The sequence below is a fragment of the Aethalodelphis obliquidens genome, unplaced genomic scaffold, assembly GCF_003676395.1.
Source record: "Aethalodelphis obliquidens isolate GAN/ISIS:26980383/991018 unplaced genomic scaffold, ASM367639v1 scaffold15, whole genome shotgun sequence".
NCBI classification, from domain to species: domain Eukaryota; kingdom Metazoa; phylum Chordata; class Mammalia; order Artiodactyla; family Delphinidae; genus Aethalodelphis; species Aethalodelphis obliquidens.
In genome coordinates this window covers 26,254,587-26,280,464 of record NW_020837959.1, presented here as the reverse complement: position 1 = coordinate 26,280,464, position 25,878 = coordinate 26,254,587, and the positions used below count along the sequence as shown (strand labels likewise).

General features: G+C 35.1%; 1 protein-coding gene across 18 annotated transcripts in view; it reads right to left on the bottom strand.

Annotated features, from left to right (window-relative positions):
* RBM26 (RNA binding motif protein 26) overlaps nt 1-25,878 on the bottom strand; it is an 82,384-nt gene that overhangs the window by 24,302 nt on the left and 32,204 nt on the right. For 9 of the 18 annotated variants that reach the window (XM_027116030.1, XM_027116013.1, XM_027116015.1 and 6 more), the window contains exons 5-17: nt 25,549-25,766; nt 23,409-23,669; nt 22,477-22,716; nt 21,890-22,060; nt 21,386-21,541; nt 17,526-17,637; nt 16,313-16,472; nt 13,672-13,836; nt 12,714-12,845; nt 11,420-11,491; nt 2,716-2,841; nt 2,290-2,364; nt 680-847 (exon numbers count right to left, since the gene is read on the bottom strand). In XM_027116030.1, the coding sequence (XP_026971831.1) occupies nt 680-847; nt 2,290-2,364; nt 2,716-2,841; nt 11,420-11,491; nt 12,714-12,845; nt 13,672-13,836; nt 16,313-16,472; nt 17,526-17,637; nt 21,386-21,541; nt 21,890-22,060; nt 22,477-22,716; nt 23,409-23,669; nt 25,549-25,766 (2,056 nt within the window). The remainder of the gene's footprint in view (nt 1-679; nt 848-2,289; nt 2,365-2,715; nt 2,842-11,419; nt 11,492-12,713; nt 12,846-13,671; nt 13,837-16,312; nt 16,473-17,525; nt 17,638-21,385; nt 21,542-21,889; nt 22,061-22,476; nt 22,717-23,408; nt 23,670-25,548; nt 25,767-25,878) is intronic. The other 9 variants (XM_027116020.1, XM_027116024.1, XM_027116021.1 and 6 more) reach the window with 6 other exon arrangements.

Below are 25,878 nucleotides of genomic sequence, written 5' to 3'. Positions count from 1 at the left end.
CAATGAAGCCCATGTGCCACAACTACTGAGCCTGTGCTCTAGAGCCTGCGAGCCACAACTACTGAGCCCGTATGCCACAACTACTGAAGCCTGTGCACCTAGAGCCCGTGCTCTGCAACAAGAGAAGCCACTGCAACGAGAAGCCCGCGCACCACAACGAAGAGTATCTCCCGCTCGCCGCAACTAGAGAAAGCCCGTGTGCAGCAATGAAGACCCAATGCAGCCAAAAAATAAAAATAAATAAATAAATTTATTAAAAGAAAATATCATTCATTCTGTACAGTGACATCAGATTGGTACTTCTCTGTTCATTAATATTTTATACCACCAATTACTTACAAAATAAATCTCAAACTCCTCAGTCAAGCATTCCAGTACCTATATTGTTTTGTCCTCTAGCTACCTTTTTAAGATTATCCATAACTATTTGTCTAATTACTGACTTTCTAACTAAAATTGACTTTCTAACTACAATGTGCAGGGTTCAAAAGATGAGTAGAGTTTGCTTGTTTGTGTTTATTTACTTATTAATTACTAGAGAAGGAGAAGAATGGTAGTATATAATGATCAAATTTTGAGCAAAGAATATTAGCTAAAGGAAAACTGAATCTTAAATAATGTAGTGTTTTAATGTTCTTTTAACAAGTAGTAATATGAATAACAATACAAATTGAAATACCTGAGTCTTGGTTTTTATACTTTTTGGAAGACAGCGTCCAGGAGAAGCAGCTTTGACCTCATCTTTCAACTTGGTAATATTTTTTGTCAGAATCTCTAAAGTTTTCATTATTTCTGCTTTATCTTCAGACTTCATTGCTTTGTTTTTCTCCAGTTTCGAAATTAACATCTGGCAAATTTTTAAAAACAAATATATGATACATTCCTACTATTATTTAAAAAGCAAACATGGCAAAGTAAATATAAATAACTGCTACTTTTAGTTTATGTATTCATGACAAGGCTTACAATCACTGAGATAGCAGAAGAGCAGATTGGTGATGCTAACTATCTCAATTCAAGTCTTAATCTTGGTTTACGTTGTGAAGAACTATATTACTACTTAAGTCTCTTAGAACATAAGTTCAAAGCATACAACCACAAGAAATTTAATTCAATCCCTGAAAAGTTGTCATTTTGAAATAGCAACAATCTTACTTTCTAATCCACTTGCTGATATTACTGATCCTAAGTATTCCCACTCCAAACATAGTCCGTAACCCAGAAAGAATCAGAGGAAAAGTTTTACGGTTTCCCTCCATATGAGATATTAGAAAAATGGCATATTTAGTTACCTACTTTCTTTGTCAGAGGGAACAGTAACTGGCTAGGCTAAGAACAATATGCCCAACATAGATAGGAAGTAAGAAGATAAACATGGTAATATGGAGAAGACATCACAAAGTATTATAGGTTCTCTGAGTCAAGATGGTTTCAGTTTTGGGTGTAAAGCATTGTGATGTCTCTTTATCAAGTACATACAAATTTAAATTAGAAAAGACATACATTTTAAACCAAAAGGTAAAAAGTTTGTGTATTTTCAATATTTTCAAGTGTCATAACTTTTATTACCAGACATAATCAAGAACTGACACTAAATGCCATAACTAGAGCAACACTGTACAAAAGAAATACTGCAAGCCACATAATTTTTAATTTTCTAGCAGCCACCTTACAAAGATAAAAGAGATACATTAAAGTTAATTAAATACATATTCTATTTAACTCATTTTATCAAAAGTAACATTTCAACAAAAACTACTGGGATGTTTTACCATTTTTCTTCATACTATGTGCTTGAAATCTGGTATGTATTTTACACTTACAGCACATCTCAATTTGGATTAGACACATTTCAAGTACCTGATAGTCAGATGTGGCTCTTAGCTGCTGTACCAGACAACATAGGACTAGAGGATCACAAGCCAATTAAAGAAAGGTACATATGTCAACAATGAGAAAAAGGTTCCATTTACTATCTATTGAACTACTGTGCAGCAACATACCTGGATAAATATTCCTTATTTTCATTTCAAGTTGATAGTCATAGCTCCATTTAAACTAATCCATTTCCCAGTCCACTGTGCAATGTATATTACACAATGTAATATACTTCATCACCAACATTTTATCAATTAATATATACATTACTGTTGATAAATATTTCAGTTTTACCATTATCAATTACAGTAAATACGTTTCTCAGGACTATCTATAGAGTGTAAGATTAAATTCACTAAAAATTATGACACTTATAAATATATTTTGCCAAATCTAACTTTAATATTTTACCTTCTGTGTTTCAATGTGCTTTTCTAAAATTTCTTGTTTTCTTTTCCTTACATCCTGCTGAAGTTTCAGTGCCTCCTAGAGAAGGGATCAAAAATATTATTAGAATATTTACCATGTACCTTTCCAATAAATGAAATTACCCAAGAAGACAGAACTGGTTGTAATTGAAGAAGCTTGGCAACAAAAATGAAATGCAAAGTTTTCCTATGTAAAGCTTAAATAAGTACACAAGTTTCAAAAATCAATCAGGAGAGCCTTTCATTCCAAGATGAAAATTAATATTTACTAATATACTAGGGAAAATAAAAGTTCAGTGGCAGCCAACATATACCTTTCTTTTAGCTCTATTTTATGATAAGCACTGAAAAAACACATACATGCAGAAAAGCTTCCCGACCTGCAAATTCTGTACACTACTATACTTACCTGTTTTTTTTTCTGTGCTTCATTATTATCAACTGCAGAGGTGGAAACAAGTAAGGTTTTTTGTGCAGCCTTCAAAGCAGCTGGATTATACACCGTTTTTGTTAGGCCAGTAGATGTAGACAACACCTACCAATACAAATTCAATTTCTCAAAAAATGTATCAAGCATTCATGATTTCCTGAGTACTATTTCCTTCAGAACTCTAAAGCACTCCTGTCAAAATCTACCACACTGAACTAAAAGTATTATATATTTGTAATAACTAAGTCACCTTAGTGATTTGAAAGAAAGGGTATGAGTGAGGGATAAACTATAAAGTAAAAAAATTTTTAATTAACACCATATACCTTTAGAAGAAAAGCAAAAAGCAAACATACAGAAACTTCAAATCAATAAAAAACACTGCCATTACTGTATCACTGAGAAAATATTAGTTGTTGAATACATTACTAGTATTCCTAGTGACTAAAGCAAAAACTGTACACAAGAACACAGCACAGGAGGAAATCAGACACTGTCCTGCAAACAATTTAAAATGATCATTTGTAATTTACATTTCTGAAATTAACCTTATTGCTTTCTATCTCCATTCCTTTGCTAGCACTGCTCCTACTTTAAGTGACCTTATTCCCTTAAACTCAGCTCAGGTTCAGCACAACCACTCCAGACCTCCACAAAGCTCTAATCATTTATTTCTTCTACCTAGGTCCTTTGATGAAATATTATTCCTATTAAAATATTTAGTAAAAATGACCTGATGACATATTAATTTATTTTATATCTCTCTCCCTATCTTCACTGTAAGAGCCCTGAAACAAAAATAACATGTCTTTCTCCTCTTTGTGCTTCTTCTAGTACCTAAACCTTACTACCAACTAATTATGAGACAATGGGTAAATTCAGGTACCTTCTTGGGCCTCAGTTGGCTCATAAAATAAGAAGTTCAACCTGATGGTGCCTAATGTCCTCACAAACCCAAAAATTCATTCCATGAGGGTAGGGATTTTTTTGCTTGGTTCACTGCTTTACCTTCAGGGCCTAGAACAGCACCGGGGCACACAGCAAATACTCAATAAACACTTTTGCACCAAGTTAAAATGAAATGATGGTAGATCAGAGTGGATAATATTTTCCACACAAAGGTCAATTTAAGAAAATTAAAGTGTATAGGCTGCCTTTTTTTATCCTCCGAAAGCAGAAAGTTGTAGGTTCCAAAGAGTGGTTGGTTACTGGTTCTTGGAAAGGAGTTTAGAGATCCCTTCAAAGAGAGCTATGAATGCTATAAAATCTAAACATGAAACCATGTGTGTGAAGAGTGTAACTTCCCAGAGGAAAAAACATAGTTTCCAAAGTCTTAAAGGAGTTCATGACCTAAAAGAGGTTAGAAGAACTACATAAATAGAAGAGTATCAATGAGAAAAAGAGCCCTACTTTCTCGGTACTAAAATGTAAATAACTGGGTATATCAGAGAAGTAGCAATCTGGACAATACTTTCTAATCTTTTATCATGAAATTAGATTACGGAACATCACAAAGCGTAGGCAACTCATCACTATTCTAAGTATCCAAGAATGTCTTAGCCTCTAAATGAAATAAAAACCTAGAATACTGTAATTACACTAGTTCCATATAGCACAGCTGACGTTTAAAAATAAAGGTTCTTTACAACAGTTGATGTGTATCAAACTTTGATAATTTTCTTCAATAATGAAAATACTTAAGATATCACTAACAAGTATGAAATCGTTGCATTCAGTAAAATATAAAGTAGACACAGATTTAGTTCATAGTCTAACTTGTCACATTCTCTGTAACTCTAGAGGAAAAGTTATTCCATGCTACCTTACCACACCATACAATGTCAAACTGTATGATTATATAGGGTGAGATAATAACTTTATAAAGGGAGAAACGTAAGATAATCTGCATAAGAAAGTGACTGAGTGTTTATAAACTGTTTTCGTCATGATGGTTCCATAACAAGTAGAACAGTTGTGACCAAAACAGGATTTCTATACTCAAATAAAGTTGGAAACAATATCATAACCCTACTTTCTAGTTTCAAAATGTATATTATCGTAAGAGCTGTGAGAAAGCCAGAAGTAAAGAAACCTATATAATTTGTTTAATTCAGCATTTCTCCAATTTCAGTGAGTAGGGAACACTCCCTTTCCAAGTACTGTTATTAACACCAGATATCACACTAAGGATTGCTGTTGCAAGGTGAATAATAAAAGTATATGATAGGGCTTCCCTGGTGGCGCAGTGGTTGAGAGTCCGCCTGCCGATGCAGGGGACACGGGTTCGTGCCCCGGTCCAGGAAGATCCCACGTGCCGCGGGGTGGCTAGGCCCGAGAGCCATGGCCGCTGGGCCTGCGCGTCCGGAGCCTGTGCTCCGCAATGGGAAGGGCCACGGCGGTGAGAGGCCCACATACCGCAAAAAAAAAAAAAAAAAAAAAAAGTATATGATAACAGTAAGAAGACTCCTTTATTGCTACAAGCATCTTACTTCCTTGTTTTTTCCAGGAACTTCCTTCTGTAAAAACAGAACATCAGCTAATATATTTCACTGAGCTTAAGATATCACTGCCTAGGAGACACACTGTCATTTAATATAACCCTACTAAAGGAAAAGGCTGCCAATTATAATCATAAATACCAACAACTATAAGATGTAGCCCAATTTCAGAGGTGTAAAAATGTGAAAATAAAATGTCTTAGAAACAGTGAACTATATGATTACAAATATTGCTCACTATCTGAATCTATTAGGTTCCAGAGTTTAGACAGTAAGAGTTTGAATAACAAGAAATATCTGTATTTTTCGAAAGATGAGGATAGAGTTGTCACAAAAGAGAAGAATGTAATGAACCCAAAAGAAAAGATGATGCTACGATTCTAAGAATATAATAAAAACATAGTGGTCTTTCTAAACAACCACACCTCTGTTTTCCAAAATGGTTTCTGCATGTGCTGTATTTTTACATATTGACCTTATTTCCAGTGACCTAACTGTATTCACTTATTAATTCCAATCGCCTGTGAATTCTTTTGGATTTTCTACATATACAATCATATATCATCTGTGAGTAAACACAGTTCTGTTTCTCCCTTTCCAATGTTTATGCCATTTATTTTATTTTATTTCCTTATTGTAGTGGTTAGGCCCTATACTACTGGAAAAAAGTGACAAGAGTGGACATCGTTTGCTGTTCCTGATCTCAGGGGGAAAGTATTCAATATTTCACCATTGAATATGTTAACTGTAGGGGTTTGTTATTTTGCAAATATACTTTGTCAAAATTAAGGAAGTTTTTTTCTATTCCTAGTTTGCAGAATGCTTAATGTGACTAAATAATTTTACCACATTTCTTTTCTACTAAGATAATCACATGGGGTCCTTCTCCCTCCCTCCAACATCTACCACATACCTCCTCCCAACCCTTTATTTTGTTAATATGGTGAAATAAATGATTTTCAAATGTTAAATCAACCTTGCATTTCTGGAATAAACTCTACCTGGTCAGGATGTATTATCTTTCTCATATCACTGTACATTTGCTAACATTTTACTTAGGATTTTTGCGTTTATGTTCATGAGATATTGGCTTGTAATTTTCATTTCTTGTAGTACACTTGTCAGGTCGGGTATCAAAGCTCTCTTCAATTCGTAAGATGAGCTGAAAAGTATCACACGCTTTGTTGTTAAAATATGCATCACTAATACCTCTTACTTCCCAAGATAAAAGCCAATTCTCGAATAAAATAGAGGTTATAATCCATTAACACCTCCTTATCTTACTTCCTATATAAAATATTACAAGCCATGACTATTATTAGTACTTGTAAAAAAAAAAGAAAAATAGATGTTTCTCACGGATAAAAACAGAATAAAAGAAGTATTTTGTAAAAATTACCTACTGCAAAAGAAGGTTATTACAAATTAAGTCATCCAAGTATCATTTTTTAATAACCAGTGCCCAAGTTAAAATCAAATACAAAAGAAACATAGTTAGGATGCCCCAAAGCAACACTCCCAATAAGCTAGTTCTCATAGGTGTCTAAAGCAGAAGTGCCTTGCTTAAATGCAATAAAAAGACAGTATTCTGGCTTCCCTGGTGGCGCAGTGGTTGAGAGTCCGCCTGCCGATGCAGGGGACGCAGGTTCGTGCCCTGGTCCGGGAAGATTCCACATGCCGCGGAGTGGCTAGGCCCGTGAGCCGTGGCCACTGAGCCTGCGCGTCCGGAGCCTGTGCTCCGCAACGGGAGAGGCCACAACAGTGAGAGGCCCACGTACCACAAAAAAAAAGACAGTATTCTGAGGAGTTATGTGTAGGAAACTTATTAATATATAATTACCATATAGTCAACTTTTATATTAAGTAAATAATCAGCCTTTCAAAAAATCTCAATGTTCACTTATGACATTCCCTTAAAGCAGCATACAGATGTGTTTTCTGTAGCAAAACTTAACTGGGAATTCCAGTGAGGACGACAGGAGTTTACTTTAAAATTAAGTTTATCAAATATTTTCAGGAATTAACGATTTTATTTCTTACAAGAATACCAAGTAGCTTAAAAGAGACAAAGGGATTGAAGATCTTGCAGAGAAATATCTTAACATCAAAGAAAAACATGTTTAAGTCAGTAATCAATTTTTGCTACAACAGCTCGGTTCCCAGAAAATTCAGCATAGCAAATAATTTTATATAAATCATATTTCTCTGTAAGAAAAATAATCCTGATAATAATACTGACTGAGTAATCCACAGAATAATCCTGACAGAGGCCAATCCATTTTTTAAAATTAAAATTAGTCAATAACAGTTATGAAAAGAAATGATCATACATTTCCTTAATCTTTATAACATAGCAAAATTACACAACAAATACAAATTTTAAAAATCAAAGGGTTACTTAAATGACTGTATTTTATCGTTAAGGAAACAGAGAAAGTAAGACTTATCCAGGATCATCCAGAATGTCAGCTGCTAAAACCTAACAGCCAAATTCTCTATATGACATGCAATGTTCCTTCAATTATGCCACACAATTTCCCTTTTAAAAGTTCCATGGTACAGATGTCAGCTTATCATCATGCAAGGGGACCAGGATATATTTTTAGATTACCAAAAAAAACCCTGCTAAGGAACAATAACATCCTGTACCATAAGTATGATATACCTAAAACTGATATAAGAACATTAAATATTCAACTGATTAGTCAGTTTACCTTCTTAGAATTTAGAAGAGCTTTACGGGGATAATTTGGACAGTCTAAACCTTTTTTAAAAAACTAACCAGGATGGACTTCCCTGGTGGTGCAGTGGTTAAGAATCTGCCTGCCAATGCAGGGGACACAGGTTCGATCCCTGGTCTGGGAAGATCCCACATGCTGCAGAGCAACTAAGCCCGTGCGCCGCAATACTCTGAGCCTGTGCTCTAGAGCCTGCAAGTCACAACTATTGAGCTTGCATGCCACAACTACTGAAGCCTGTGCGCCTGAAGCCCATGCTCCACAACAAGAGAAGCCACCGCAATGAGAAGCCCGTGCACCACAATGAGAGTAGCCCCCGCTGGCCACAACTAGAGAAAGCCCGCGTGCAGCAAGAAAGACCCAATGCAGCCAAAAATAAATAAATAAATAAATTTGTTTTTTAAAAAAACAAAACTAACCAGGATGGTATATGCAGGTGCCACCTTTATTCTTCATAAATCTCTCTAGAGTAAGCTGAGGCACTCAAACATCATTTTACTGATCACTCTACTCAAACAATACCTATTTAATAGCTATTACAGTATCTTAATATTTAGCAGTAAAATTAGGTTTTAAGTTTCCTCTTTCTTAGCCCTCTCACATGCAATCTTAGAATAACAAAGAATCACTAGAGAGTTTAGTGGGTGCTATTTACAGGAAGGGGATAAAATTTTACATTTGTGTACTTGTTTGCTTTAACAATGACAAAAGGGCTTCCCCGGTGGCACAGTGGTTGAGAGTCCCCCTGCCAATGCAGGGGACACGGGTTCGCACCCCAGTCCAGGAAGATCCCACATGCCACGGAGCGGCTGCGCCCGTAAGCCATGGCCGCTGAGCCTGCGCGTCCGGAGCCTGTGCTCCGCAACGGGAGAGGCCACAACAGTGAGAGGCCCGCGTACCGCAAAAACAATGACAAAAGGTATTGTTTGGATGCAAGGTTTGAGTTTTTCCCAGCCTTCAATTTAAAAAAAAATTGAAATAACATTTGATGATGGGGAACATTCTCCTACTCTTCCTAAGACTTCTCTGAATCACTGAGCTCTAAGGATTATGCAGTAAAAACCCCTATGGACTAGGGGAACAGAAATAACCAAGAATAAGCAAAAACAAAATGCTATTCTGTAAACACATTCACTGAAGATGACAGGAAGTTACATACTTGTAAATAATTGCTTTCCTTAGAAGATTCTTTACAATATTTACTGAGTAGGTTTTTTTTCATAAATAGTCCACTACCATTAGTGATTTTTCACAAATATACTTAATGCTAACTATATTAGCAAATTTATACTATCAATTCCAAATTTGGACACCTTTCATCTAAAGCTATATAAAACACGTTAAAAAACAATAATGAGAACAAGTAGCAAAACACGCTAGAAAAGTTTTGTAAAAGCTATAATTAGTACACTTCAATTTCAGAATCCAAATCTTGACATAAACAGATCCTACACATAATCAGGGTTGTAGACCTCACCAGAATTGCTCAGCACTATACTAAGTAACAGCCCTTATATTGTTATTTTATTCCTTAGTTACTTATTATCAAGGAGGATAAAAATAATCAAAGTAAATATTTAGATGCTGCTAAATTTAGTGGCATAGACTAAGCCACACAAATTCGGGAGGGGGGCATATATGGAAAACTCTGGAGGTTTCATAGTAGAGGTTAGAGAGATTTTCAATCTTTAAAAGAATGACTAGAAATCTGTTAGGCAGAAGGAAATTACTCCAGAAAAACCACCATCAAAAAAAAAAAAAAAGAGGCAGGAAATAGCAAGAGACAATGAACAGAAAAGGGCTCATTAGGGTAGAAAGGAACAACTAAAGCAGAGGTAACAGAACCACAATAATTGAGGTATGATGAGTTATGAATCAAGCAAATTCAGCTGAGGAAATGAAAGTTTCTGTACGAAGTTAACATTAAAATAAGTCTGGGGCTTCCCTGGTGGCGCAGTGGTTGAGAGTCCGCCTGCTGATGCAGGGGACGTGGGTTCTGTGCCCCGGTGTGGGAAGATCCCACATGCCGCGGAGCGGCTGGGCCTGTGAGCCATGGCCGCGAAGCCTGCGTGTCCAGAGCCTGTGCTCCGCAGCGGTAGAGGCCACGACAGTGAGGGGCCCACGTACCGCAAAAAAAAAAAAAAAAAAAAAAAAAAGTCTGAGAGTAGAATGGTGGCAGTGTAAACTAGAGGAGGGGGATGCCAGTCCAGAGGCCAGGGAACTGAAGGAGACAAATGGACTACAAACACAAGTGAATGACTCTAAGGCTTCTAGACTGCACAAGGAAAATGGTGGCATCACTTCCAGAGGTGGGTGGCTAGGAGGAGAAATTACTTTATAGGGGAAATAATGAATCATTTTAGGCATTTTATGCCTAAAGTAATGCTGAGGTACCCAAGAAGAAAATGTGATATACAAAATGAGATTCATACTCAAATTTCTAGAATTGCCAAAGTTTAACACAGTAAATAGGAAAATAATATACTGAAGAACCAGTGAAGAGAGCAGGTCAGCTATTTCATGGGATGCTCTAATTAACTATAATGTCAATTTCCCACGTAATCTTCATAATGGAAGGAGCCATGGACTAGAAAGAAATCAAAGACCCAGATTCCAGTCCTAGCTCAGTAACTCATAGTGTATAGGTCAATCATAAAACTATTTGGGGGTTACCTTCCTTAAGGTGAGGATAAAGAAATGAGAAAGATCATCTAATTCTAATATTCTGTGATTCGACATACCTCAAAAAAGACTAAAGATCAGGGCCATTCACTCATACCTAAACAGAAAAAAATAACACATCTACACAGAACTATAAGACAGGTCCAAAAATGTTCTCAATTTAATCAGCATTTGCTCCCCTCATTTAAAAAAAGAAATAACTAACTATATTGTCAGGCTATACACAATAGCTGTTTGTAATAAATAAAAAACTTATTTATATCATTCTAATTTATAAAATACTCTTTAAATAATTGATTTTATTTAATCATCATAAAACCCCATAAGACAAATATTACCATCACCATTTTACTGATGAGGAAAAGGGTTCAGAAAGGTTAAGAGCACTGCCCAAAGTCATGCAGTTAGTAAGTGAAGAGCCAGAGCTCAAACTCAGGTAAAATTCCTAATTCATGGCCCTCTCTATAAGGTTGTCAGTTTTCAAATTAAAATGTATGATATCTCTAAAGAAAAAATAGTAAATAAAAACAAAAAGAATGGAGCATAAGGAAATACAGTGAGCAGCAAGTATTAAAATGCTGATGCAAAAAGCAAAAAGAGGTAGGCAAATATTTTTCTTTTTCAGCAAATGGAAAGCAAAAAGGTAGGAATAAAAGATACAATTAAGAAGCAAGAGTTTGGAACTATGAAAAAAATTAAAAAATTAAGATGCCACCTGAAAACATTTATGAAGCCAAGACACACACATCATGCTATTCTTCTTACCTTTTCAGTTGCTGAAACAGATGGCTTTGATACAAAACCCAACCTGTCCTTCACAGATAACTTAGTTACATTCTAAAAAAATTAAAATGGACATATTCAGTGTTTCCCCAAACATATATAAGTCTGTAGGGATTTTGAACATTCTGATTTTACTAACATATACTGACTCTGTAAGTATACTGATGTTAATAACAAAACCTTGGGCCTTCTGCAAAGACAGAGACAGAAAGAAAATGTTTGGAAAAACGAACAGTATACAGTATTACTCAATCATGGAAAATTATGATGTAAAATAAGAGATTTGAACCAGGTGGTTGCTAAAGTCCCCTCCAGTGATACAGAACCATACATTCTTAGAATCCTATGTTGACAAGTAGAAAGTTTGTACATTCTAAATATTAGATCTGAGTAGTTAAAATACATGCCTGCTTTGTGAGCTTAAAACAAATGCCATTCTTTCCTAAATTACGTTTGTTTTATAGCCAAATACACTGTATTTGGTGATGATTTGGGATAGCAGGATTGGAGGAGTTTTTTTTTAGTACCTAATAATTTACTAATTTACATTCTGCATGTTTTTGTAAAATCTCAATATCTTACTCTTCAGGAATTATCTACAAAGACTTATTTTAACAAGGTGGCATCCATTAGCTAAGTAGGATACGACATCCTAACTATTTCACACAGCAAATATTGAAACATAAGAGACTGAGGGTGCAGAAACAAGAAAGTGCCACTCAAGTGTGGAAGGGAGGGAAGGGAATGGCATGTGGAGAAGAGAATTTGAGAGTCAGGAATAAGTGATGCAAAGTTCTGAGAGAGCTGCATAAGTAACTTCAAGGTTTAAGCCTTCCCTTTCCAAAAGCTTTCAGTTTAGTCTACTGCATAATTATCTCTGGAACAACATTCTAGTTAAGTAAAAGATGATGGGAAAAATAAGATTTAATGTACTAAAACTTTACATTTTAGACAGTTTTGCTGGAAAATGTCTCCTCTACAAAGTGAAAGAGTATTTATTCTCATAAATAAGTATTAGCTATACGAAAGAATTTAAGATTCAAATACTATAGGAAAAGTAGACTGTGAAAACGTTATGGTAATGGTAAAAAAAAATTTTACAAGTGGTGTTCAAATACGAATAGACAATCATATTTCTGCATAAAACGTATATATAATACATATATATATATATATATATATACAGACACACAATTAATTATAATTCAAATCACCAAGGGAAACTAATTGACTGAGAACCTATTACAGGACAGGCACAGTAAGACTTTTCGTTTACCTGAGGAAGTTCTGAACTGGCACTCTGGGCTTCTGCTGGTTCAACAGTACTTGAAGGTACCGGACCCAACCGCTCTTTGACTGACTGCTTCACAACAGGCAAAATGGGCTGCTGGACTAAAGGCTGCATTACCTCAGAACAAGAAAAACATGTTAAACAAGTTGATTAGTTCATGAGCATGGAAGGTAACCTTTGTTATTTTGTTACTAAGTTGCCCATGCAGAGAAAGTTTTAAAAGTGCAGCTTATAATCAAAACCTAACCACCTCCCAAATTCCTTCATGCATGTATACAGATGCATAAAATATTTACAAAGTAGAGGAAAAAAATCAAAATCTGACCTTCACTATCTTGTCTCTTTTTTTAGTTAACAGAAGAAAGATAAACAGAAAAACAAACTGCTGTAGTACACATCTGCAAACAATTAAACTTTACATATTCATTGGCTCACTGATTGAAAGAGAGAAAAAGAGAGCGAAGGAAGGATTTCCAATATGAACCCACAGTCTGAGTTTCTAGAATACACACAGCTACCATGTACTGGAGTATCTCCCATGTAACAGGGACTGTTCTATAGGCTTTACACATATCATCTTATAATTATCTAAACTAGGGATTAATGTCATAATAAAATGAGAGAACAGGTTAGAGAAGTTGCTTTTAAAAAACACTGTGCCAAGGGCTTCCCTGGTGGCGCGGTGGTTGAGAGTCCGCCTGCCGATGCAGGGGACACGGGTTCATGCCCCGGTCCGGGAGGATCCCACATGCCGCAGAGCGGCTGGGCCCGTGAGACATGGCCGCTGAGCCTGCGCGTCTGGAGCCTGTGCTCCGCAGCGGGAGAGGCCACAACAGTGAGAGGCCTGCGTACCGCAAAAAAACAAAAACAAAAAACAAAAAAAAACACTGTGCCAAGAGCGTTCCAAGAAAAGCATTTAATTTCACACAAATTTCTCTCTTACTTTTGGAGAAGTAGTTTGTAACTGCTGGGTGCTTCCTTCTCTGTGCCAATAAACCTTAATAAAGCGATTATTTAGCACTGCTTCTGTACTTGATATTGCTTTCTTTGCTTCTTCATATGTTGCAAATTGGATAAGGGCACCTTCAGGATCACCATTATAGGCAACCTAAAATTTAAAATATTAAGCACAGTGAATTTGCGAATGAATCTATTGCTTTATACAGTAAAATTCCCCAAGAAATGAAATATTGGTCCTCCAAGTAGGAGTCTACCTTTACACTTCCTTATATCTAGATTATTACCGTAGCCTACTTTCACTCCAGAAGAAATGGTAACTGAGGACCGTTCAGAGTGGAATCAGAGCCTCCTCTATATAACACTTGGTAGAGAATGCTCACTGCACAAATGTTAAATACAAGCATTAGAATGTTTCACTTTTTACCCCCAATATTAAGGCTATGAGAAATAATCCTTATGTCACTGAGTGACATGACTTAGATCCCCAGAGTCAGAAAAAGTCAGTAAACTACTTTGAAAGGAGTGATCTCTAATTGAAAATCATAGAAAAATCCATCTGCAAAATTTTCCAAATTGGTAACCCTCACAAAAATATTTCCAAGAGCGTAAGAAAATTTAAGGTGGGCAGGGGGAGTAAGATCTACAAAACAATAGCAACAATCACATTTTACACATAAGGAAACTAAGATTCAAAGAGTGCGTGATTCTGTAGATCCATACAATGAGTAAGTAGTAGATCCAGGGCTTTTTAGTGTTCAATTTCCTGTTCTTTCAATAATACCAGTACTTTCCGAAGTATGTTATATAAACTACTGGTGATGCAAAGCAATACAAAATAAGGATTAAGCACACAGACCCTGAATCAAGCAACCTCGCTCCAGATAACAATACCCACTCAGTAGTTGTTAAGAATTAAATAGTAATTCATGTAAAACAGAGGGGGGGGCAGTTATATTAGGATAAAGCTAAAGGGTTTTTTTAAACTAACTTTCAAATGTATGTATTTTATAAATAATAATGCAGGTAGTATACAGATACAGCAGTAGGACCTGTACAGAGATAAGATACCAATCTCACCAGTAACTGAGGAAATACAAGTTGAAGCAATGGTGAGATACCATGTTTTAACCCTCAGCTTTAAACTTCTTTAAATTTAATATTACTAATGTAGTTAACTGTGTAAGGAAAAGAACTTTTTAAAGTCTAGATCTAAACGTGCTAGATAAATCGAATTGCCATAAAAAGATATTTAGAGATATTCAAGATGCAGTAAATAACTACAGGGTGATATGTATACTAGAGACCCACATACTTTTAAATATGTACATATTTTTAAGTTTGCATACTGATTTATAGGTAGATACATACTCACAGAAATACAAAACAACAAATCCAAAATAACACAAGGTAAATTGTTACCAATAAAGTAATAATATTATGGGTATATATGAGAAGAAGAATGGAAGAGACAGAGAGCTGAACACATTTTCTTTAAATTCTATGTAAATCTCTACTGCCCCACTCTTTTTTGGTGAACTTTCTTTTCATTTTAGGGATTGACTGACTGACTGATTTGGCTGCGTTGGGTTTTCGTTGCTGCCTGAGGGCTTTCTCTAGCTGCGGCGAGCGAGGGCTACTCTTCGTTGCAGTGCGCAGGCTTCTCATTGCGGTGGCTTCTCTTGTTGCGGAGCACGTGCTCTAGGCACGCGGGCTCAGTAGTTGTGGCTCGTGGGCTCTAGAGCGCAGGCTCAGTAGTTGTGGCACACGGGCTTAGTTGCTCCGCGGCATGTGGGATCTTCCTGGACCAGGGATCAAACCCGTGTCCTATGCATTGGCAGGTGGATTCTTAACCACTGCACCACCAGAGAAGTCCCTCATCTATTACTTTTATAATATTATTTTTTAAATGGAAAGAAAACAAATTTTTCCAAATATCAACTTAAGCTGTACTCTCTAACATTTATTCTTATCCAATTATGGGAAATAATTTAGTTCAAAAGAATGCTGCACAAACTGGAGAAGAAGCCCAACATTATTTGAACTTTCAACATATTACATAATGTAAACTCAATACTAAATAACCTCACAAGTAACATATAGCTAAGCCAAGGTCTAATTTTAGGGGAAATCAAATACAAATTACACTGATATTTATCTTAAAAGATGTTCAAAAGTGGAAGAGTAAAAAGTAAATGTTTAAACTGATTATGGATTACCTGGTATCTGGGCCCCCAAAGTATCTATTAAATGTGTCCCACCATAGCGGCAGCAAAAATAAATCTGACTGAAGCATTCTGCTAATGTGAAACTAAGGAAATGAAAACTACTTTAATATTAGATTTTACCACTGTGGTTATTTAACTTTGCTGTAATTTTATGATCATCTCTATTAGGTAAAAAGTGTATAATAAGATCAATCAAGTCTCCTGCCTTTTGAAAGTAAATAGTTATTCAAAATCACATTTTCCTAAAATAAAAAGTTTCACTTCATATCCAATTTTCTAAACTTAGAATATTACCAAAGTTTCCATAATATTTTCTTATAAAACTATTTTTCTTACTATATTAAGATTCCCTCTCTAGATAATTAAGCAGAGACAACAGAATCACTTCAAAGCTCTTACCTGTAAGTTAACCAAGGTTCCAAATCGACTAAAATGCTCATTAAGTTTGCTGATATTATTTAATTCTGGAGGAACTTTTCTAAGTTCAAGTTTGGTATTTTCATTTCCAAACTGAACCTTTTTCTGGAAGCCTGGGCTGTTTGTTCTATTAAAATTTGGCCTGTAACAAAAATCAAGTTAATTAATACATTCATTTATAAATCCTGATCCCTATCAAGTACAAAGGAATAAAGTTTTGCAACTTAAGTTCAATTTTTTTTTCAAAATTGAAATTGCTAGTTGATAAAGGGAATTTTTTTTTCCCTCAAAAAATGAAGTTTCCAAATGAGTAGTGTTCATTATCTTTCATGGAAGCCAAATGAGAAGGTTTCTTCCTCATCATTTGTTCCTTTTCACTTCTATTCCACTCCTACTTAAAATTCTTAGCAGAAAAGTTCTTAGCACCCTCTTTCAGTCAATTTGCCTATATAACCTTTGCCATTTCTACAAAGGCTAACTTATTGAGATATTTCCTACTTCAAAACATTGATTAAAAGCAAGAAATGACTGTCTCGACCTCCTTCCAATTAAAAAAAAAAAGTCAGAATTGTAGACCATACGTTTGACACTTGAAGAAAGGGGGTCAAAACTGTGGCCCAGGGAGGTTACATTGCTTGCCCTAAATCACAGAATTAAAGGCAGAAACAGAACTAGAAATTATCCATTATTAAACATATGTTAAAGCTCTAAAAGTGTGATCCCAGTCTTTCCTCAAACATGCAAATGAATCATCAAACACACAGCCTCCCCTACCCCCACAAAGGCTGCTTTCTAACTCCTAACAGGAACTGCCCACATGCAAAGTCTCCTCTCATACCTAACCCTTCCTTCCTTCCCTAAGAGTAGGCTCATGACTACCCTTTAAACAGCTAGTATTCAACAACATTGCTAAATTAAGGGGTGGGTTGTTGTTGTTTTTGTGAAGGTAGGGGGAGGTACAAATAGGAAAAATAATGTGCTCAACCACCACACCATTTCTATAAGAAAGTACCTTCCAAGTACCAGACTACTAACTTACATATTTTTAGAAAACAAATACTATACACTTTAGTTGGGGACTGCCTACAGAATAAATTTTATTTTGAAAGAGACCACTATACTGTCACAATAATAACTGCAACGATCCTAAAGATCACTGCATAATAAAATTCCTCAATTTCCCCTGCCAGCTTACTTATCAAACCAAGTCTTCTTTGTAGGAACTCCAGGCTCCCCAGAACCAATGGTTCTTTTCCTTGACTCTGAATCCACTACTATCCTCATACTGCTTTTATTAGGAGGCTTTTCTGTTTGAAACAAAAGAAAAGAAAGCATAGATTAATATTTTCTGTTAATCGTAGCCACCTCCTTAAATCTGCATTAAAAACAAAGTTCTGGATTTTTGTCCAAATATACATTTTAGAAGAAATAGAAATATAAGTACATCTAAATACAGTCATCTAAGGGATTTTAACTTATTTTGAATTCCTTTCACGCTTAACTGAACAATAATCAGTAATTCTCATATGTCAAATTAATAATAAATAAATCATCTTGGGGCTGAGTTTATAGTTTTGAAATTAAATGCACAATCTACAAGATTTAAAATTTAACACTAGTCTAGTAATCCTAAGACTCAATAACTTGGAGTTGTGACTGAAATGAGTTGCTTATTTAAACATCAGCATATTAACAAAATAAAATCATGTTAAATTAAAAAAGGTAAATATTCAACATTGAAATGCAGTGCAAAAGAGCTGTAAATATGTGCTACTTTCAACATTTTACATACACTTAGATGGAGTTTGACAAACACAAAACTACATTTAACCTGTTATTCCCAAATGACGCCAAAGTTTAAAACATGCTAACATTAGTCCACACGGAAAAAATATATTTTAAAACTCCTTTCTTAAAAGATGGATAAATTGGTTATATAACTCCTATTCTGAGTATTTCTAAACATATAACTAACCAAAAGAACTTAGGATCTGTTTCAGCACAATCTCTCTTATGGCTACCACTATAGTCTCCATGCAGGAGATCCTCCTACCAAATCTGTTCTTCCTCTCAATGAATGATATTATCATCTGCCCAATTATCCAAAACAGAAACCTGGTGTCTTTCATTTCACCTTCTCCATTACCCCCATTCTAAGTCCCCAAATTCAATAAATTAAAGGTGTTGTCAACTCTTTCCACTAAACTTAAATCTCTTACTTCCCACTGTTACTACCCTAGTCTAGCTACTTATCATCTCTTTTCTAGAATTTTTCAAACGCCTTTAATTGGCCTCCTACCTCCCCGTTCCCATATCCCTTACTCCCTCTGTTCCTAATCAAAAAGATCTTCCAGTTTCACAAAAGTAGCACAGGATATATGTGCTTTATTGACCCCCTTTTTCCGGCTAACTCTGACTTATCCCACATCTCTACAGCAGATCAGGTGGAAACATCCAGTATCTGGCATTGCTGGCATTCACAGTGCAAGTTGTAGTTTCTTTGCCGAGTGGTATCTTCACAGGACCAGTTCTGCAACATAATTTCTGGCCTATTCCTGCCTCCCAAATATGTTCACTAGCCCTTTTAAAGAGTCTTTGAGCTATCCAATATCCTTTTGTACTTTAATATATTCTTTATCTGAAGGTTCACCAAGAAAGGCAGTGATGTGTTTGCTCCAACTCATCTGTATTCTCTCACTCATATTCTCTTTCACTGTTATTTATTTAAAAGGAGTGCTAAACACACAGAAGCAAGTTCCTCTTGATATACAATTAGTAAATGTGTCTATTAGTTGTATTTACTGTGTTTTCCCCTGATATCTTTTTAATAAATTGTTTTTCTGCTTAACGTTTTCAGCACTGGTTTTGTTGATGGCAAATGAAAAACCACTTAGCCCTTCTTCCTACCTATCTATATCCAGTCAAGGGAGTGTCTATCAAGTTCTCCACTGCCTTAGAAATCTAGAAAGTACAATTATCACTTTTTTGATTCCAAGGCATCAAAAGGCCTAAAGTTTTTTCATTTGTTTAATAACAATAATTTCCTATAAAGTTGAAAGTATGAAGCATAAAAATATAGTTATCACATAATAGTCTGTGACAAATGTAAATGAGGCCATCTATAGGCTATTAGAAATGTATAATAATTATATAATGAACAATATTATAAACTTTTAATTATGTATATGTCCCAATCCAGGCCAGTAAATTTCAAACCAAATGGGCAATAGATGAGAACATTTTGAAGGGAGGAGGACTGAAAAAAGATAAGGCAACCAGAAGTATAGGTAATCCTCAATTTAAATGGTTTGCTAAATCAGTTGTCTGGTACATAAAAACAATGTTATTAATGGAAAATATATTCCTAAACCAGCTTACAGAAATAGTACATGATGTACCTAAAGAAATTTAAAAAGTAATAAAATAATCATTATGTATAATGATTCTATAAGAAAAGGCATTCAAATTTCTAAGTAGGCATACCAGACATTTATATCTCAATAGAGCCATTTCCTATAACTTGTAACTACATGCATGTGGAGCTGAAATTACCACAATTCCAACTTCTATATGGTAAGATTTATGTGCAAGGGGTTTGATCCTTCTGTCTTCTCTCAATCACCAGCAAAAAACTGTCCTAGATTTGGGATGGATCTAATAAATGTTGATCTATAGTGGCATACATTTATGCCACTCCAAAGCAGCAAGGTAAGAATGAGATGATTTGATGGTTCCAGCAAGAGCAAGGAATACTGGTATAATGAAAAGAAAATGAGTGCTAAGTAGTGACCCAAAGAAGGAAGGGTTTTTCTCTGAACTAGTCAGGTAGGAGACACTCAAGGGATGAGTAAATACCATGAACAGCCATAATCTTAAGTGGCTACTTTTCAATTACAAACAATCTTATTTCCCTTACATAAAAATTGTTAAGAAACCTTTTTTCTATTGCTGTTATTAATGAAAGTCATTAGAATGCCTCAAAGAGACTTTAAAAGGTGTGGGGGGAAAGGGACATCCACATGAAATGTTGTCCTGTGATCTCACAGGATAGAAATTAAAATGTTCCTCAGTCCTCCACCACAGAAAGTTCTCTGAACACTCAAAGTAGATGCTCAGAATCTGACAGTTTCTAATGAACAAACAAAAAAAGTGCAAAGTGTAAGTAAACACAAGTTTACTAAACCACATTAGGTACAGACTGTTACTTATTTAAACAAGTTGGACTTTTATTCACAACTGACAATGCATGACTTTTCTTTTTTTTTTTTTTTACTAGAAATAAAAGATGGCAAGGAAAGATTGGAAAGAAAATGGGATTTAAAAGTTAGTTGAAGTAGTTAGGAAAAAAGATATATTTTTATTGGCCTGTATAATATTTTCTATAATGTCTGACAACATTGCTCCATCTTTCAAATTAATGTGAACTCTCCCTCCTCTGAACCTTTGTATCAGTTTGCACCTCTGTATAGCACTTTTCCTGCCCTGGCTTGTGGACCAGTCTAAATTCTATATTCTTCTCCCATTTAGAAATTATACCAAAAAGTCTGTCTCCTCTAAGAAAATTTTAAAAGCTAACAAGTCACTTTCTAAAATATAATTCTTTTTGCTTAAAGTATTATAAGCAAACCAGTATCAAATTCTAACATGTCAAAAGCAAACAAAAATAAAATATGTATCAAGCATTAAATTTGTACAGCTAATTTCATGATCTAAACTACAAAAGAATTTATCTTTAGGAATTAAAGCATTATTCTTAAAGAGTTTAAATGAACCAATTAAGACTGCAAATGATAGCATATACCCCCAAAAAGCTAGAAAATAAGGACTTTGGGGAAATTCCTTTCCCCTTGGATGACAGAATAAAACGTCACCAACACCACAAATAGGGTACCACACATTACCTTCTCTCTCATGTGAGACCAAAGGATCCAAGGAACAAACATAAGCATCATCCCTTACTCAACTCCAATAAACACAGGACCGACTGTTCTTTTCAAATGCTTTGCCACTCTTGATATTATGAAAATGATAAGAAGAAAAGATTCATCATAGTACCTCTGGGTGGCAAATCCATATCCCCTGATGTTAGTCCTATCAAGTTAGGCCTTTGTGCATGCACTCTGTGTCGATACATTGGTCTGGAAGTGTTTGTTATGCTCGGGGCTTCAGGATTGTAGCCATCTGTGTCATATGTATCTGGTAATACAAAAACTGCAATTAAAAAACAATTATAAAACTCCTCTTGGTAATTTTTTTATACTGATAATAGAAAAAGTCAACTACGTAACATATTACTAATTCATAACTAACATGCATATGTATTTTTAAAAATAGTCTTATAAAAATTAAATGTTATTAAAAACTTAGTTTTTTAAAAAGTGTAACTGAGAACTTATATTTAATGTGCATTCACCATGTCTACATTTTATTCCATATAATTTTAGTAAGAAAAACAGACTTGATAGAGCAATTCACTCTCTAGACATTTTTAAATTCCTCACCTAAAACTCTTCTCTAAACTATACTACATTATTAATACAGAGAGGGCCAAAACCGCACCTGCAGTAAAAAGAGAGGGTGGAGCAGGAGGAGGCTGGTGATGGATGCCAGTTGTTACCACAGTAGGAACAGAGCTGGTCGCAGAGTTTGGGGGAGCATCCATGCCAGATGGTTGCAAAGGAGGAAGTGGAGGTGGTGGTCCTGTCAAAACCAAAGAATAAGAAATATCATCTGAAAGCAAACAAATAAAATAAGTTATTGTATATCCAAACGTGATATTCTCCTTTAGCAAATTATAATATCTACAAACACCAAGCTCTTACAACTATATGAGTTTTTCAGGGTAAAATATTCATTTAATGTATTCCAAAACAGGTTTGTCTTAAGCTATAAAGGACTACAGACAGCTGGGATTCATCAGTAACATGCATAATTCAGGGCCACCCTAAACCACAGTAAACCATAGGTTTGGCACAGCCTGAAAAATAAGGAGTATATTCCAGATGGGAGCATCTTACTCTTAGTTCCTAACAGGCATCTATAGGATTACTTTAGATACTTTTAACAAAATCAAGCATCAAACTATCAACTTTTATAAAAGACTATGAATGGATAGATAATAAGCATAGGCAAACATATTTACTTACCTGTGACAGGTGGTAGACTCGGTGGTAATGGGCCTGGCGGTGGCACTGGGGGTCTCAGATTCACAGGTGGGGGTGTAAGAATTGGTGGTGGTGGAGGGAGTCCAGGAGGAGGTGGTCCTTCAACAACAGGAGGCTGTGCTGGGAAAGGCAGCATACCAGGAAGATTGACATCTTCTACAACTACCGGGTCACTTCCATGATCAAAAGGGCACATGTCTCCTCTCATACAGAAACCCTTTTCTGTGAGGAAGAACAATTAGAAAGAAATATGAAAACCGCTGGACATATACATTTTCTCTAAGTTAAAAAAAGTGGAGATATTTAAAAATAGGAATATTTTTAATACTGGGCAAATATAAGTAACCATATCACAAGAGCTATCTACTCATTTCCAGTAATATAAAATATATATTAAGTGAAAATATAGCTAACATACCCACTAAAAAATATTACCAAATTAAAATGAGTATACACAGCTAGCAACATGATACAGCTTTAATACAGTTTACAAAACTTTTACAGTAAAATCTTAAAGAGTCTTCATTTATAAAATGCTTATATAGGTGATATTCACATTTCTAGGTTTTACTAACATTCTAATAACCACTGATTTCTAAAGAAGTAAGTTTTGTCAAGAATGTTTCAGTAGCCAATTCCCTGGTAGGTTACTCAGTAGATATTACTCTTGTTTGGCAAATTCCAAAAATATGTTAAGACTTGGTGCAAATAAACACTATTTAAATTAATATTCAATAGTCAGTGGTGACTAATGAAGACTTCAGTAATATACTGAGGAATTCATGAAGTGCTTAAAACTAATTTCCCACTATTTCCAATAGGTTAAGTCTTTGAGCGTGTATAACCTAAATTTACAGAAGTTACTCAGCTGGAAATATTAATTCGATACCTCATGAAATAGTTGACAGGCTTACCATCATAGTCTCTACACCGTTTCTTTGGCATTGGTGGTCTTACATACGAGTTATGGTCCACTTGGTCTTCATGAAATTCAGACCAACTTTCGGTAGTATTATTACCATGATGAGTAGGAGCAATTACTGTAATAGTGCTGCTCAAAGTAGGTACAGGGTAGTGGCCAGATGAAATATTAGGTACCGAAGAGACTGGAGTATAATTGTTTTCTAATGCATCTGCTCTATCCAGGTCATATTTAGGTTTTACCAGATCCCTTTCTGCAATAAAATATAAATGACTTATAAAACTACACTCTATTAAACAAAAAAACAAAAAACACACATGTCCCCAAGCTAAGAAATAGATATTAGGTTCGCCAAAAGGTTCGTTTGGGTTTTTCCATAAGACGTTATGGAAAAACCCAAATGAACCTTTTGGCCAACCCAATATTTTTGCTAAACATAGAGAAAAAGTTCAAATTTTACACAATCCTCCTTTTAAAAACTATTCAATGTATATACAATGTTCCAAGATAAGCAATTTCTTTTCAATATGACCTAAACTAAAAAACCACACATAAACTTGTTGTACTTAATGAGATTTTTCTTTGAGCTTTACTTAGCAGAGAATTTTTAAATTTTCTTCATTGCAATCTTAGTATGCATAACTTTAGCCAACAAAACAAAATATACAAGTATGGTTATTTTTTCTGTGGTGAATATTTAGTTGTCATCCATTCAAAGGTCCTAGCATGGCTTTATACACTGAACACTATTTGTTGAAGATGAGAATGGATGTGTAAAGAGGAAGAAAAAGGAGTACATAATAAACACAAAGAAATTAACTGGGCCAAGAAAAGAAAATTTACCAAGGAAAGAGAAAAGACATTAAGGAGATCAGTTAAGTGAAGCAATGTGCAGAAAGGCCTAATACACCTAGATTACGGGGCGGGGAAAAACTCTAAGAGTAACAGAGAAATACAGGGCTTATACAAAAGCCATAAATATTATTTCCTAAAGACTAAAAGTAACTATACAATAAAGGTCGCAAGGGTAGTAAAAATCTAAGTTGAGTAAAGGTGTTTTACTCTTAAGGTGTTTAGCTGTTCTACTGCCTGCAATATATCCCTTTCAATAATACACATTGAAAGAAAAATATGCATGTTGGAAATGAGACACTCCTGTAAACTCACACATCTGAAATGAAAATTTTTAACTGTTTTCATAGTTTTGAGGTCTGATATATGATAAACTGAACATACTTAAAATGTACAATTTAATGAATTTTGATCGATGTATACACCTGTGAAACCAAACATCACAATCAAAATAAGGTATATACTGTACATACTCATCACCCCCCAAAAGTATCCTTGTTCCCTTTTATGATCCATCTCTCCTTTACTTTATCCCAGGCAACCACTGAGTTGTTTTCTGTCATCATAGATTAGTCTGCATTTTCTAAAATTCTATGTCTGTCTGTCTGTCTGTCTGTCTGTCTCTCTCTCTCTCTCTCTCACACACACACACACACACACACACACACACTTTTTTGTGTGGCTTCTTTCAATCAGCATAATTATTTTGAGATTCATGCATTTTCCTGCATGTACCAATAGTTCTTTCCTTTTTATCCATTCTATGGATATACCATAATTTGTTCATCTATTCACCTGTTGATGGACGTTTGGATTGTTTCTAGCTTTTGGCTATAACAAATGAAGCTGCCATGACCATCTGTGTATGTCTTTGTGTGGAAATACACTTTCATTTCTTTTAAGTAAACACCTAGGAGTGGAATGACTGACTGGATCATTTGGTAGGTACACGCTTAACATTTTTAAGATACTGTTCAAGTGTTTTCCAAAGAGTTCCAGCTTATCTCCATCCTCACCAACACTGGGTAAAGCAAGTCTTTTTAATTTCAATCATTCTGATGGGTGTACAGTGGTAATTCATTGTAGCTTTAATTTGTATAAAATAAAAATTTTTAAAGAAATTTTTAAAAAGTATTCACTTGGACCCACAAAATACATCAAAATAGAAAAAAATAAAGATAACACTGACAAAATTAAAACAATTTTTAAAACCCTCAAATACAGGATTTTTTTCACAATGAAAGTGCCAACCAAAATACACATATATGTGGATTATTTACCCCTGCTTCGGGTCCTGCTTCTGCTTCTAGTCCTGCTTCTATCTCTATCCCTGTCACGAAGCCTCTCTTTACTCCAACTTCGACTCCGACTCCTGCTGTAACTGCGACTTCGCCCTCGTCTTCTATTGTACCGGTCTCTGTATGAATCTCTTCGAGGAGGGTTTCGATCATAATCTCTTTTGCGAGAACGATCATCTTTTTTCCTCTCATCACGACTTCTAAAGAAATATATGATCACTTTTATGAAAATATTTAAGTGGATACAGGAAAAACTCTAATTAAATGCAAAAGTTCTATTTTATTCTTGTACCATGATTCTTTACCCCATCA